The sequence below is a fragment of the Schistocerca serialis genome, chromosome 6 (genome assembly GCF_023864345.2).
Source record: "Schistocerca serialis cubense isolate TAMUIC-IGC-003099 chromosome 6, iqSchSeri2.2, whole genome shotgun sequence".
NCBI classification, from domain to species: Eukaryota; Metazoa; Arthropoda; class Insecta; order Orthoptera; family Acrididae; genus Schistocerca; species Schistocerca serialis.
Window position 1 is genome coordinate 563,516,514 of NC_064643.1, and position 16,752 is coordinate 563,533,265.

At 38.3% G+C, this 16,752-nt stretch overlaps 1 protein-coding gene across 1 annotated transcript in view; it reads left to right on the forward strand.

The window, feature by feature from the left end:
- The window catches only part of LOC126484423 (uncharacterized), a 251,771-nt gene that overhangs the window by 192,827 nt on the left and 42,192 nt on the right, over positions 1–16,752 (forward strand). Inside the window, exons 12-13 of the mRNA XM_050107937.1 lie at positions 6,318–6,373; positions 13,456–14,963. Coding sequence (XP_049963894.1) covers positions 6,318–6,373; positions 13,456–14,963 — 1,564 coding nt within the window. The remainder of the gene's footprint in view (positions 1–6,317; positions 6,374–13,455; positions 14,964–16,752) is intronic.

Sequence of the window (16,752 nt, forward strand, 5' to 3'; positions counted from 1 at the left end):
TCAATGAGAGGTAGAGCATGTTTGTCCTTAAAACGTTCTCTTGGAACAAAACTGGAGTATAGAATGGTCTTGAGAAAATGCAGTTAGGATTAAAAGAAAACTGAAACCACAGTGTGGTTTCAGTTGCCTGAGCCTGCAGACGGCAGACATGTCTGCGAGTTCAATTTGTGTGTGTGTGTGTGTGTGTGTGTGTGTGTGTGTGTGTATTGTTGACAAGGGCCGTAATGGCCGAAAGCTATAATTGTGTGAATTTTTTTGTTGTGTCTATCGCGACTCAGCATCTCCAATATATGGTGAGTAGCAACTTTCCTTCTCTGATATTGAAAATGGTACAAATTAATACGGAACAGTGGAAAATTCAGGGTGGAACAATGACAATATTATTACAAGTAAATGGATAGATAAAAAAATTTACTCACCAAGCCGTGGCAGGGACACACACACACACACACACACACACACACACACACACACACACACACACACACACACACACACACACACGCATAACAACCACGGTAGCCACACGCACATGACCATTGTCCTGGCTGCTGAGTTCAGGCTGTGCACAGCCAGCTGCGCCTGGTGGGAAAACCAATGCATTGGTGGTGGGGATGAGGAGGAGGCTGGGGTGAGGAGGGGGTTGGATAGTGGAGTAGAGGTGGGGAAAGGTGTAGTGCTGCTTGCGGAGCTAGCAGGGAGGTGGTACGGACAGGGTAGAGGTTCTAGCGCGAGAGGGAGTGGAGAAGGATAGAGAGAAGAGGGGGAAAAAGACTAGTGGGTTAATTGGTGGAATAGCAGGCTGTGTAGTGCTGAAATGGGAGCAGGGAAGTGGACAGGGTCTAGCAGAGGTTGAGGCCAGGTGGTGTATGGGAACGTAGGATATATTCCAGGAAGAATTCCCACATGTGCAGGTCAGAAGAGCTGGTCTTGGTAGGAAGGATACAAGTGGCGCAGACTGTGAAGCAGTCATTGAAGTGAAGCACGTGGACTGAGCAGCAAGTTCAACACTGTCCACCTGTCTCTTGGCCACAGTTTGTCAGTGGCCATTCATGTGGATAGACAGCCCATGTGTAAAGCAAAGTGGTTGCAGCTTAGTTTGTAGGTCACAAGGCTGCTTTCATAGGTAACCCTTCCTTTGATGGGATAGATGCTCCTTTTGACTGAACTGGAGTAGGTGGTGGTGGTGGTGGTGGTGGTGGTGGTGGTGGTGGTGGTGGTGGTAGTGGTGGTGGTGGTACGCTGTACGGGACAGGTCTTGCATCTATGTCTGTTGCAGGGATATCAGTCATGTGGAAAGCGGTGGGGAGCAGTGGTACAGTAGGGTACTGTTTCACAGGGAGAGTGCCCCTATGTTGCCAGACAGTAGGATTGTGGGAGATGGTAGGTGACTGGAAAGACAAGACATGGGAGATCGGTTTCTGTACGAGGTTGGGAGGGTAATACCCAGTGATACCTTTGAGGCCTTTGCTAAACATTGTCCTTCATCCACCTATCCATTTTACTGCTACCCATCCAGCTCTATTCCACTATGGCAGCCACTAGTCTTCTTCCCCTCCTCTATTTCTCTCCTTTACACCTCACCCCCATTTCACCCTCCCCCAGCACCGTAGCAGCCCTACTCTGTCCCTCCCCCCCCCCCCCCCCCATCCCTACTTGCTCCCACTACACCTTACCTCACCCCTCCCCTCCTATTCCTTCCACAGTACATCTCCTCCACCCTGCTTGTCGTCTCTTTCTCCAGTCCTTTCTTTTCTAGTGCTTCCCAGATGTGTCTTCTACAGATACTATCAAATGCCTTTTCTATATTGAGAATACCAACATGGTGTCTTCATCAAATTCATAGTGGTGCTTCTGGAGCTGCCTCACTGCAAGTATGAGGTCAACAGTTGACATCTCAGGTATGAAGCAGTGATGTTCATCTCTGTTTTGAACCCTTGTTCGGATTCTGCTCTCTAGTATCATTTCGTATACCTTGGCACATTGTGGTATCAGTGTGACTCCCCTGTAGTTTGTGCAATCCTTCCTACTCCCTTCCTCGAATATAGTGACAGTTAGTGTTCTCTTCCAATCTTCTGCAATCTTCTTCTGATTCTGCATCATCATCATCACATGGTACAGCCCCAGTTTCCCAACCTCCCCTGCTGCCTTTAACATTTTGACACTTACTTTTTGTGTATCCTGGGTTGGCTTGGGTAGTTTGGGAGAGGTGACCAGACAGCGAGGACCTCGGTCTCATTGGATTAGGGAAGAACAGGGAAGGAAGTCAGCCGTGCCCTTTCAAAGGTACCGTCCCGGAATTTGCCTGGAGCGATTTAGGGAAATCACGGCAAACCTAAATCAGGATGGCCGGACGTGAGATTGAACCGTCATCCTCCCGAATGCGAGTCCAATGTGCTAGCCACTGTACCACCTCGCACGGTGTGTGTGCAGATGTCCCATAGTACTGGTATGTGGTACATGTATGCCTCAGTGATATTCTGACCTCTTTCTGTGATGGACAATATTTCTGACCTCTTGATTACAGAGAGAAAACAGGTGAAACATTCCACTTGCCTGTGATTTCATGTGCAGTTAAAATTGTTGAAACCTACACTCTTTTATCTCTACTTTCAAGTAAGTGTGCCTCCCTTGGAACACATTTGTAGTCAATCTCCATACAACATTTTCTGCTCCTTATCTTTGCAGGGATCTTTCCCTGTAGTTCGCTCCATTTAGCAAATCCCTGTATAATTTCTCCTGCATGATATCATTGTACGTCCACTGTGAGGGCACAAATATATCGGACATCTAGTCCCACTTTGCTGCTCAGCTTATCTAAAGAGTTGTCCCAGTCACAGAGCAAGTGATAAATGGAACATTTCAGAAGTTATGTTGATGGTTGGTGATATCTTTAATTGGTTTTGCAGAACTGTAATTGCAGATAAGTTAAGACAGCAACAAAGTAAGCTAGGAATTTTGTTCAATGCAGCCTCATTTTTTAAATACTTTCTGTTATATTCATTGCATCATATCGAGATTACTAATCACAAAGGCCAAACACTTCCCTGAGAAATTGGCCTTCACTGTCGTCTTGACAGACTAAGTTTTGTTAAAAGGTAGTTGCATCTATACCTTCAAACATCCAGTTCCTTTTATTGACATCTCATCACAATAGAGACAGATGTGTAATGTGAAATAATAGAAATGCCACAGCATCCTCCTGAAAATAGTAACACGTCAGATAGAATTTGACTAGATACAGTAAAGATCGCATCTTCTAATAACACAGTATCATAATGTAATAACAATGGTAATCAATTTTACTTGACTAGCAATTGTCCTCAGAGATATGGAAACAAACATAATATTGCCTTTCCGTTAATGTAAAATCTCCTAACAGTTTTTAAAAACAAGTAATTTTTTACAAAAGTATTAAAACATTTTAGTCCAAAACCTACTGTGCTTACAGTGATAGGTACCTAAATGGTGTTAACACCATGACATTGCTACTATGCTTAACTTGTTTATGTATAAAGGCTGCTCAGAGTGTATAAAACCAGTTGGAGATTAATTGCTCTGTGAGGTTGTCCACTGCTGTAGGTCCCTTGTGCAGATTTCTGTCCCCCTCACCTGAAAATCTCAGATCTGTACAAACAGTAGAGTGTACCACACAGGAATAAAGGATTTCAGTGTTATGTCTACCAATATACTGCAGTTATTTGCAGACCCAAGGTAACTGTTACAGATATTTATTTTGTTATTTCGGTGACAGCAAATTTCCACAGTTTTTTGTGTGCCTACAGTTTGATAGATCTAGCCAAAGCAGACTTAAAACTTAAATTCATTGCGTAATATTAAAATCAAATGTTTAGTCACAGTGAATATGCAGTTTTACATTACTAACAATGTAGAAGGGTACTACCAATGTAGAAAGGAAATAGGGCATGGGGGGGGGGGGGGGGGGGGTTGGATGTTCGGATAGTAACCACCACACTAGAATGGTGCTAAGTGCTTGAATGCAGAGTGCCATCATTGTCACATCTGCATGTTCTCTGATTCAGTAAGCATCCAACTGTGAAAGTATGAACCTCACTCTTTCACACATTCACTCATTACAACCTCAAAACATCAGCACCGTAATAAAAAATTCCTGCAAAATGGGAGGTGCTACAGTTTTTATATATGCTCAGGGAGTTTTGTTGGTTGAATTTATGGACCATGCTTTTGCGTGATGGTGCTCATCCTCCCAGTGCCCAAGAAACTCTAGAGATTTCAAATGGGAGATTTTTGATCATTCCCCATACAGCCCACAATAAAGGCCAAGCGATTTTCATTTCGACACTAACATGAAGTAGTGGCTCACTTCACAGCACTTAGATGACTATGCTAAACATAAATGCTGTGAAAGATTGACTACGCTGGAAGGTGGAAAATTTGATTAAGGAGGAATTCATAAATTAGAGATATCCTATGACAGATGTTTAAATTTAAATATGACTATACTGAAAAATAACAAACAGCTGCAGTTCCATGATGTAAGTAAAAAAATTTTATGCAAGTTTTCTATGTACAGCCGAATGAAGGTTACCTTCCAAATCATGCTCGTAATTAACTGGTTTTCATTCAAGGACACTTACTTGCCTAAGATTGTAATGGATTTTCTTCAATAGTCCACTTGTGAATTGTGTTTGTTGGGTTTTGGGAAATCATTTAAACAGACTAACCCCTGAAATTTACCTTCGAATGTGATAACACAATCATTGGATATTGCAATAAGTACTAATGCACTCGAACATAGGTGTGGATATAAACATCCATATTGTAATTCACAACTGCGTAGGTAAGAACAATCACAAAATCCAGAAACTGTTGTTGTGTCCTTGTGTACTCAATAACCCCTAACACAAGTATACAAGAGCGTAATATCAGATTATCCAGTTCCGTGATTTGTGTCTTAGAAGGTGGCATTCGGCTTCACCGTGACACAGACAGCAGTCGTCAGATATTGTCGCCCTATAACATCGACCAACAATGTGGCCCCAGTGCATTGGATCTCCATTGTCAGTTTTTGGTGGGTTCAAGTTAGATTAGGTTAGGTTAGACTCAGTTCTGTACATGAAGTAGGTTAGATTTTAACCTTCAAGGGAGCGATAGATACCACCACCTCTGTGCATGGTGACAAGTGCTACAATGTGGCTTTTACTATTAAAAGGCCTCCAAATAATGTGAATGAGCTATATCTGTTTCAAAAAGAAAGTGTCAAGTACTGTACGCTTTGTCCTCAGTTATTGGAATTACCAGACAAGCTTTATGAATATGTGAGGTGAAGGCAAAAAACATTCTGTCACACACTAGAGATGATTCATAGTGACCTTCAAAAACAATATTACAAACACATTGTTTTGCTGAATTTATTTGAAGTTGTGCTGGCATACATCAGTTAACCTTCAGTAACTGTCATTCAGCATACATATAAAAGACAGACACAAAGCTCAGAATAAGATACTCTGAACGCCACATTTGCAAACTATTTCATGTAACAGAATGACCACCCTACAGGCATAAAAAAAAATGTAAGTACCAATGTCCATCTATCACAATCCAAAAAAGATCCACTGTTGTGCAGTAACCTGAAGCATAAGATACACCACCCTTCTCACTTGAACAAATTATTTTTTGAGTTTATAATCTGTGGCCTAAAGTTTCCAATAATCATTTTATCTACTTGTGGTTCCCCAAACCTGTCATTTCTGTCCATAGATTCTGAACTATTTCCCGATTATGATATTTTTCATTCTCAGGATACCACAACTCTTTTGACTAACTTACCTGTTTCTCACAGTCCACGTTTCATGTTTTGTTGGCCGTTATGACCAGAGGAAACAAACTGATTTTGAATTTCACTGATTATTGTCCAAAGTCTGTACATTTGGGCAAAGAGATTGGCCACATTGTGGCCACATACGTTGCGGCATAACAATCTGAAAAGGTCAGCGATCTTTGGCTGATTTTGGTTGGTGACAGAACCCACCAATATTGGTGCCACTGTACCCACAGCATTTGTAAAAAGGGTTATGCAGATAGATTTAGTGAACTATATGTTGAGTTATTGGTGTATTTCCTCTTAGCAATATATCATCTTATTTTAGTATTTTTGTTATAGGTAGTGCTGCTGTGACCAAGCACTCGTTTTTGTCAGTGAAGTTAGATTTTGGTATTTAGAGTTCTTTTGCCTATTCCATTTCATTCCTGTTGTGACATAAATTACATGGTTAATATTGTCTCCATTTTCCCATATTTTTTGCAGATAATACATATATCATTTTATTTTCTAGGCATCATTTGCTGTGCAGACTGAAACACCATGTTCTACCAAGAACATCTCAGTCAGGTAATTGGGAAGTTCTATTACTTACGCGATTTAATGTATTTGCTATTATGACAGTCAATTATAAGGGGCTGGCTGCGGTAACTGAGCGGTTCTAGGTGCTTCAGTCTGGAACCGCACGACTGCTACGGTCGCAGGTTCGAATCCTGCCTCGGGCATGGATGTGTGTGATGTCCTTAGGTTATTTAGGTTTAAGTAATTCTAAGGTCTAGGGGACTGACAACCTTAGATGTTAAGTCCCGTAGTACTCACAGCCATTTGAACCATTTTGAATTATAATCAAATAATTTATGACTATGAGTGTCTTGGCACAGTTTTTGCAAGAAGATTGGTGTGTCTGAAGCAAAGAAGGTCGTAAAATATCTCTTCACTGTCTAAATAATAAGAGACCATGAATTAGCACACCGGTGTAAATACAAAGGCTTCCACTGCTGGTGTCACCCCTTGAAAATCTTCTTAGGTATGCTGCTGTGTCATCTTATAAAATAAAAGACCTGAATCTTAATCAAAGACTCTAGAATGGGCCATGACACAGCCAGAGAAGTCATTACCAAAGTTCCGGAAACACCAAGAATTTATGGAGTACTGAAAATCCTTACAGAAAGGTGTTGCATATAGTCAGTGTGATCAAGCCACCTGCCTACAATTTGGCAAAGTATGGGATCAAGAAACTGTTACATTTTTGGATACACAGAATAAAATCGGAACGATCTGACACGTAGTTAACATTCATACATCACAAGGCTAACTACTAAAATTCCCACAAATCTGAGCTTTTCAAATTTAACGGGATACAATACAAGAAGAGTTGATACTAAAGCAGTTGTTCACTGCAGATGACATTTGGTCTGCTAATTCATTTGTTGATTTTAGAGGACTTCTACATTCCTCAACATAGTATAATTTCATTCTCTAATTATTTGACTTATCTTCAACATTGTACAAACACCACTACCATTATCAGTTTCATCTCTTGTAACAGCTGAACATAAATTCTTGGAACTCAATATTTAATGCTCTACTTCATTTCGTAAACAAAATCACAGTCTAGTTTGTTAATAATAGTATTTTATATAACAGAATTGCAGTCTTCTTGGACACTTCGAAATTTTACTTTTATTCTTTTTTTTACCAATACATGTTAGTTGCATGGTTCCAACTAAAGATTAAAAAAACAAGCAATTGTACTGAACAGTTTCAAGAATCAGCAAAGTAATTAACACTATGCCATCTGGCGACACCACAGTAGTGTCGTGAGTGAAATAGCGGTCAACGGCCAGTGACACCGCAGTGGTGTTGTGTGCATAGTATCGCTCAGTGACCGGCGACACCACAGTGGTGTCATGAACATAGCATCGCGCAGTGGCCAGTGACAGCACTTTAGTATATTTTGCATTCTGTTGGTGTTATGTTTAGATAACAATAAGTTACACACGTCAACATGTTTTTTAATAAGTACTTGTGCCCTTTCATTGTGGCAGATGAGAGAGACGATATGATTATTTATGATGAATATGCGGATGTCTTGTCTGACATTCCAGATGACTTTGACAGATTGGGATATCAAGAAAACGAAAGTGAAGCGGAATCGTCAGAAGATAGTGAAATACGTCCAAGAAGAATTCGGCAAACACTACAGTTTCCAACTGATTCGGACGAATCAGACAAAGAAGACAGTGCACAGTGGTCAGATTTTGATTTACTGAGGACCAATTATAAATTTGAAGGATCTCCGGGTCCAAACGTATTTCCCAAAGATACAAAAGATACACAGTGTGTCGAGGGTATCATAGAATAATATATTGGGAATGATCTATTTGAATATATTAGCAATAAAACCAACGAGTACTACAGTCAAAATTGCATTAGAAGGAAACTGTATAAAAATAATGCAAAATATGTCGACATTACAGGACTCGAAATTAAAAAATGGTTTCAGCTTGCTATCGTTATGTTAAAAAAAAAAAAAAAAAAAACGGGGGTGGGGGCAAGGATTGATGATTATTAGTCAATGAATCCGTTGATAGACACATTGATATTTCACAAAAATATGTCCCACAACTGATCCCGACAAATATTATCATTTTTACATTTTTCCAACAGCAACAATGAACCAGATAATGCCGACCAGCTCTACAAAGTGCAATTCGTAATTGAATATTTTTCCAAAAAGTTTGAATAAACTTTTAATCTAAGTCAAAACCTCTCAACTGATGAAGGAATGATACCGTGGTGTGGACGGTTAAATTTTATAAAGTTTAGAATCTGTCAAAAATTATGAAATATGGCATGAAGCTGTGTGATTAGAGAGTATGTGATGCATTTCCTCATTCAAGATCTTTTTCGGCGCTGGACAGCCTTTAGCAAAAACAGTGATGGAACTATTGACACCTTCTTATGGAAAGTGGTGTCACCTCTACATGGATAATTATTATAACAGTGCAGAACTTGCAAGAAGTTACTTGAAAATAAAATTAGAGTTTATGGAATGATACAGCAAAGTACAGGATTTCTGAAAAATTAAAGCGTGCAAAAGTCAATGTGTTTGAAGCGTGTCTTCAACGGAAAGGTGAAGCATTCGCAGAGATACGGAGAGCTTCGAAAACTAAAACGATAAGAATGATCTCTACAATACATAATGCCACTTTGACTGACACTCACAGAAAATGTAGAAAAACCGATTACACAATAAAAAAAAATAATTTAACAAAAAAACCTGAAAGTGTATCAGACTACAACAAATGCATGAACGGATTGAATCGGGCAGACCAATATTTGAGTTATTACCCTATATAAAGAGAAACGATAAAATGGTCAAAAAGATTTGCATTATTTGATGCATTCTGTACATGTAAATATTTAATTACAGAACACAAGAGTGTCCTATTTCTAGATTTTTTTATTGGAAGTGTCTGATTCATGGATAAAAGACCACGTACCTGCTTCTGAGCAAAACCTGGAGGTTGCCACTACATCACGTACATCTCGTCATGTTCCAGTTGACCGACTTTTCGGTCACATAAACCAACACCAAGTAATACTTATTTCCGAAATGAATAAACGAAAATGAAGAAACTGCCATGTATGCTCAAAAAAGAACAACAAACTTAATGTGTAAGTCTTGTGGAGTTGCTTTACATCTTGGAGACTGTTTTGCTGCATATCATACAAAAGCGAAATACTAAGTACCAAAGACAATACAAATAAACAAATACATGAAACAAACAAATTTTGTATTTATTTACCTATGTATATCTTCAACATTTCATGAAAGTAGGAGAAGAGTCTGTGAAGAGAAAAACAAGATATCAAGAGTGGAGATAAACTTCAAGAAAAGCAAGTTCATAATTTCAGATAAATACACAGCAGCATCTGAATTTACACATGTACTCCCATTAAAACCTTGAACATTGATCTCAATTTGGGACATATTGGAAAGAATTAGTAGAATTAAATTTTATGTTGTAAGACCTTGTGTCGGTAAAGTTTCCATGAAACGTTCGTCCCAAAGCTACATGAAGAGATATAAAATGCTAAACATCCCTTCCCGCCCCCACCCCTCCAAGCGTCTCTCATGTCGTATAATGAGTACTGAGGTTGCTGATATGGAGTACCTGGCAGCAGGTGGAAGTACATGGTACCTAATATGAAAAATGTATGTTTTTGGGTGTGTCCGGATACTTTTGATCACATAGTGTATTCTTAACATCCTAACTAGTGCTTATTAAATGTCACTGTATCCTGATTGACATGAACATACACTACTTAACTTTCAGTACATTATGTGGTCTGACTTTACAGAAATCATGAACGAGATAATTCTCGAAATTTTTACAAGTGAGTTACCTTACAGATCCCTATCTGCAACAAAATGCTCAACAATATGGCACTCTACCAAAAGAATAATCATTGATTGTAGACTGTATGAATCCAATATGACCACAGACCTATGTTCTCTCAACTAATTCAACATAGTTTTAAGTTGGTCTATAAGTTTCAAAATATTAATTTCAAACCTGACCACTTTCTAGCTACAGTAATTAAACTACTAATTTAATGCTTTATTTGTAGAGTGGCACATTTAAAAATTCTAAATGACCTATTTATGAGGGAAGTTCTTGACCTCAAAAGCTTTGAGACAAAGAAAAATGTGCCGCGCGGGATTAGCCAAGCAGTCTAAGGCGCTGCAGTTGTGGACTGTGCAGCTGGTCCCGGCGGAGGTTAGAGTCCTCCCTCAGGCATGGGTGTGTGTGTTTGTCCTTAGGATAATTTAGGTTAAGTAGTGTGTAAGCATTACCCCCATTTGATTTTGTATTTATAACCCTGTATTCCTCTGCCTCGTGATTACTGGGTGTTGTGTGCTGTCCTTAGGTTAGTTAGGTTTAAGTAGTTCTAAGTTCTAGGGGACTGATGACCACAGCTGTTAAGTCCCATAGTGCTCAGAGCCATTTGAACCCTGTATTCACCTGACCAAAAGTCTTGTTCCTCCTGCCACCGAACTTCACTAATTCCCACTATATCTAACTTTAACCTATCCTTTTCCATTTTTAAATTTTCAAACCTACCTGCCTGATTAAGGGATCTGACATTCCACGCTCTGATCCGTAGAATGCCAGTTTTCTTTCTCCTGACAATGACGTCCTCTAGAGTAGTCCCCACCCGGAGATCCGAATGGGGGACTATTTTACTTCCGGAATATTTTACTCAAGAGGATGCCATCACCAATTAACCATACAGTAAAACTGCATGTCCTCAGGAAAAATTACAGCTTTAGTTTCCCCTTGCTTTCAGCCGTTCGCAGTACCTGCACAGAAAGGCCATTTTGGTTAGTGTTACAAGGCCAGATCAGTCGATCATCCAGACTGTTGCCCCTACAACTACTGAAAAGGTTGCTGCCCCTCTTCATGAACCAGACGTTTGTCTGGCCTCTCAACAGATACCCCTTCGTTGTGGTTGCACCTATGGTACAGTTATCTGTATCACTGAGGCACGCAAGCCTCCCCACCAATGGCAAGGTCCATGGTTCATGTTATTTAACATTTCTGTCTAAAATTTTTAACACATATTCATTTATAGATTTGGCCTCTCTGGTTCAAATACATGATCTTTTTATATGATTCTCATATTATTATTTCACAGTCTTTGTTACTCACTTGAGATTTGTCAAATATCCTCATATATTCAGTAATTATTTATTAAATATAGTCATACATATTTCATTTATCATCATTTGCATAATTTTATATGAGAAGTGATGGGATAACATTGCTTTAAACAATGAAGTTCCAAGTATTTACATGTTATTATCAGGCATAAGTTTTGCTAAGTATGTTATTTACCTTCAAATTGAAACTCAAAATAGTTAACAAAAGTTTGGTGGCTGTATTAAACATTATATATTATTACCAGACCCTGAAACAACACTACAGGATCAAAAACTACTGATGTATGGGTTCATCATCAAACATTTAGTTTGAGTGATACATCATAGGCTCTCTAAGGCAATTACATTTCAGAATGCAGAGTGATTTAAAAATGAGCAATTGCATCAAAGGCAGGCACCATATTGAAATTCAGTGGAAGAGTCCTCAAGGTATAGTTCACATATGAAGGAGATAATGTATAAAACTCTTATTTGACAAATATTTGAATAGTGATCATCAGACTGGGACCAGAAGGCATGGATGGAAGAAATAAAGAAGCTCCTAGATAGCACAGTGTGTTTAGTCATAGGTTCGCTGAGTGGGTATGAAAGTGTCATGGAGATGTTCGTCCAGTTCCAATGGCAGATGTTACAAGAGACGTATCGTGCAGCATAGTGTGGTTTACTGTTAAAATTCAAAGAATGTACTTTCCTAGAGGTCAGTCAGTACGTTACTAGTTCCTACATATTTGCTGCAGAAGAATATGAAAGCAAAATAAGGATCCATGCACCTGCTGATTATTGTAACTGGAAGAGGAAGGTAGGGAAGTGAAAGTTGTACACGAAAGTACCCTCTGCCTCACACCGCAATGTGATGTGTGCAATGTAGATGTAGTTTTCTGATTTCAGTTCAGATAATTATGTAAACTTGTGTAAAATAACACCTTTTTTGTTGACAATTGGTCCTTTTCAGATTTGTCCTAATTTATATTTTGCAGCCTATTTATTTTTCTCAGCCAGTACTGAGCATTGACATTTGCTTACATTGCTTGTACTAAGTTATCATGTAACTAAAATCTTAATCAACTCACTTTTTTGAAAAAAGTTCAACTTCATTGCATACTTTGATATTTTTACTTCATATTAAATTGTCCCTTCACAAAAATAAATTTCTAAGTAAAGCAAAAGCCTCTTATTGACATCAAAAATGTTACCTTTCTAATCAGTGCATATGAAAGCACTAAACTCCTAAAACTGGAAGCTGTTGATCGAAACAGAATACGTCACTAAATTCCTGTATAAGATTCCATATTAAACTCAAGATGAGGCAGTTACATTTCAAATCTACAGGGAGAGAAAGATAAGGAAGCAGCATAGAATGTAGTAGTGGAACAAGTGGTCTAGTGGTGAAGATTGAGGCCATTTTAATTATGAGAATGTTGGATATATTCCGGGCAAAATTAACTGTTGACCAATTCAGAGGAGCTGCTATTTGATGGTATGATGCAGCGGACATGGATCGTGAAGCAGCTGTTGGTGCCACCCACATTATTTTATACAGCATACGGATCTTAGATCTCCATTTGGTCATGGCTATATACAAGTGGATAATTCATTCATAGTCATAGCTGTGTAGACTACTGTGCTGTGGCTCTTTCGTGGTTAGCTCTGTCTTTGATAATATAGGAAATGCCTGTGATGGGTCGGAATAAGAGGTGATTGGAGGATATATGCCCCATGGAGCAGAAGGTTGGAACCGAAGGACGTAAAGGCAGACGAGGATATTGTGTGAATTGAATGGGTGTCAGAGTACCATTTCTGAAGATGTGGATTGGATAGTAGAAACAATGTTCCTCATTTTTATCACACAGTAAAAGGTAGTAGTTGTCTTTTTGTAGAATATGATGCACATGCTTGTACTGACACTTATTTTTCATTTCAGGTCTGCAGCTCAAGAAGATGAATTTCAAAGTTGTCTAGAGACTGATAGCAAAGAGCAGGTTCATTCAAACAGTAAGATGGCACTTATAAGCCATATGGAGACCCCTAAATATCAGATCTCTCCAAAGTTTGATCATGCAGAGGAGGACAGGTGTCTAGGAAAAGACACATCAGATACCAATGACTGTGATCAAAACTTAACACCGAGAAAAATACTACTTTCTGGTGACAGTAGAAATACTGAAGAAAACAGTTATTCATTGATGCAGTTAAGGTTAAAACTGGATGAACTTACTGCCAAGAACACAGCTCAAAAGAAAGAATTAGATATTCTGAATTCTAACAATGAAAAACTTAGGAATAGAATGCTGACAGAAATAGCCACATTATCCCAAGCAGATTCAGGTGATCAAGAAAACTCCTCTGACAATCTTGCCATTTTTGACAAATTTGTGAATTCTATCATTCAGAAGGAGCAGGAAGTGGTCAAAATCATACTTGAAGAGTCCAATAATAATCTTATTGCTAAAGAAAATTGGATCAGCCAGTTGGAAAAACAAGTTGTATCGCTTGAAGAAGAATTGGAGAATTCTCAGAAAGAGAAAAATAAACTTCATGGTAAACTGAAAGCCCAGAAAGATACACTTACTACTTTAGAACAAGATAAACTCCATCTCAACAAGAAACTAACCAAATCAGAAGCAGATATGTCGTTTTTACAGGATGAAAATAAGGACCTCGGTTTACGCCTAAGAGCTGCAGAAGAAAAAATATTTCAGCTTACTGAGAATGAGAAACATCTCGAACTAAACTTGGAAAAAGAAAAGGAACAAAGAATTCTGCTCGAAAACGAACTCCAGCAAACAAAAGAAAAATGTGACAAACTTAGTAAGGACTTTGAAAGTACTTTAAAAATGGATGAAAAATTCCTGCTGTCAGAAGCAAATAGCTTTAAAGAGCAAATTCAGAAATTAGAGCTGGAAAATTCAGCCCTTGGAGAATCCATTAAAGTGGCACAAGAGGAATGCTTGAAGGCAAAAGCTGTGGCTACACAAAATTCTGAGTGTTTGAATAGTATCAAAAAACAATTGATATTGCTTGTTTCAATATTTCCTGACTCTAATAGTATAAAGTACCATTCCTGTGAACAAATTCTAGGATTTATTTCGAAGAAACTGTCACAACCTTGTCACAAATGTTCTCAGTTGGACTGTGATTTACAGAAATTGAAATTGGAATTAGAAACACATCAGAAAAATCTGGCAATAAGCATGGAAAGACAAAAACAGCTTGAATCTAAAAATGTCGGTGGTCCCCTTCACCTGGAGGGAAAAGACTTGCATAAACTGAACAATTCAGTAGTTCACAAAGCTCCCAGTCAGTATGTCGGAGACAATAAAAAGGTTTCATTCCATTGTGGATTAGACACAGAAGGTGACACAGTTCCTGTCAAAGACACAGATGTCTCCAACCAAAAGACAGTTTTGTCAGTAGGTGTCAATAATCAGGGTAAGTAATACATGCTACTCCTGCAGTCTGAGTCTTTTTGAACATATAATCTCAAAGTACTGTGGGTGATTTTTTAATTCAATTTATTGCATGTAACATGTAATTTTACATGCATGTGTGTTTTCAACTAACAATATAGTTTGTACAATTACAATTTTTTTTAGTTTACATTATTTCTTATTACATTGTAATTCATGATAAATTCAAGTTATAAGGGCATTTTTGAATAAGCCACTGCTTGACTCACTTTTAAAAAGTGAAAAGTATTGCCTGTCAATATCTTAACTTCATTTGGTAACAAGTTATTAAAAGCAGTTCCTTTGACTTAAGGTCTTTTCACTGTTAATGCTTATCTTCTGTTAACCATATGAAAGTCTTTTCTATGCCTTGTTTCATAGTTGTGAATACCCATGTTTCTTTTTGTGATCTTAGTGTCTTCTTTCGCTAGCATTATAGTTTCTAGTATATACATGGCATAAACTGTGAGAATATTGTGTCTAATGAATAACGGCTTGCAAGAAGTTCCTGGTTTTACATTTTGCTATGATCCTCAAGGCTTGCTTCTGCAGTATGAAATCCCTTTTCATAGTAGTATGGCATGTCCCATCCCACAGTACTATTCCATAAGACAAGAAAGGGTACACTAATCCATAATATACAGTCCTTAGCGTTTCAGAATTAAGATACGGTGATAACCTTCTTAATACATGTAGACTGGGTGTTATTTTTTTACAGACATAATCAGCTTGCTGCTTTCATGAAAGTCGATCATCTATGCATAAACCCAAGAATTTGCTATGTGTACATGTTTTTGGTAGAATTTCATCAGTCACAGTATTTTGTCTGTTTGGACCACTTGGTTTAAAAAGACTAATACTAGTTTTTTGTATGTTTACTTTTAGGTTCTCTCTTTCAAAGTGAGCTCTTGCCTTTACAATAAAGTTATATATCTCTGCAACTAGGCTGGGCTCACTGTCTGCATATCAGATACCAGATGTATCATCTACATATATGGAGATAAATTGCTTATTGCCAAGAGAACTTCGGAAATCATTTACATAGCATATGAATAGGACTGGACCTAAAATGGAGCCCTGAGGAACACCAAAATGTTTATTTCTTATACTTTACCTTCTCTTCTCCAGAATTTCTCCATTAGAGTACATAATCTCCGTGCACTGTTGTCTACCCTTTAAATATGTCTCTAGCAATTTCATGAGTTTTCCAGTGACGCCACTCTACACAGTTTTTGATAAGAACACTTCATGATGTACTCTATAAAAATCCCTTGAGAGGTCCAGGAATACTCCTGCTGCTTGGTATTTTTCCTTTATTTTTTCAAATGCATGATGGACAAATTGTACTGCTCCTGACATACTTCGACCTCTTCTGAAACCATGCTGGAAATCACTTAATATGTCAGCATTGTTGTAATGTTCCAGAATTTTTTTAATATTATTTTCTCTATCGGTTTACTGAAAGTTGAGATTAGGGCAATGGGTCTGTAGTTCTGTACAGTTTCAACTTGTCAGGGAACACACCATCTTTGAGAACACAATTTATTAGGTGACCCAGTGGTTTCATTAGTTCATGTTTGCAGTTCTTCAATAGGTATGGAGGAATTTTGTCTAATCCTGATGATTTTTGTTTCTGAGGCTATCAATAAGCTACAGAATGTCATATGTGCTTATTGGGGGTAGTGTACTGCAGTTCTGTTTGTTTCTGAACTCAAATGTGCGCTGTATATCCTGTTTCATAGAGACATCATTTTCAACAGTATCTATGAATC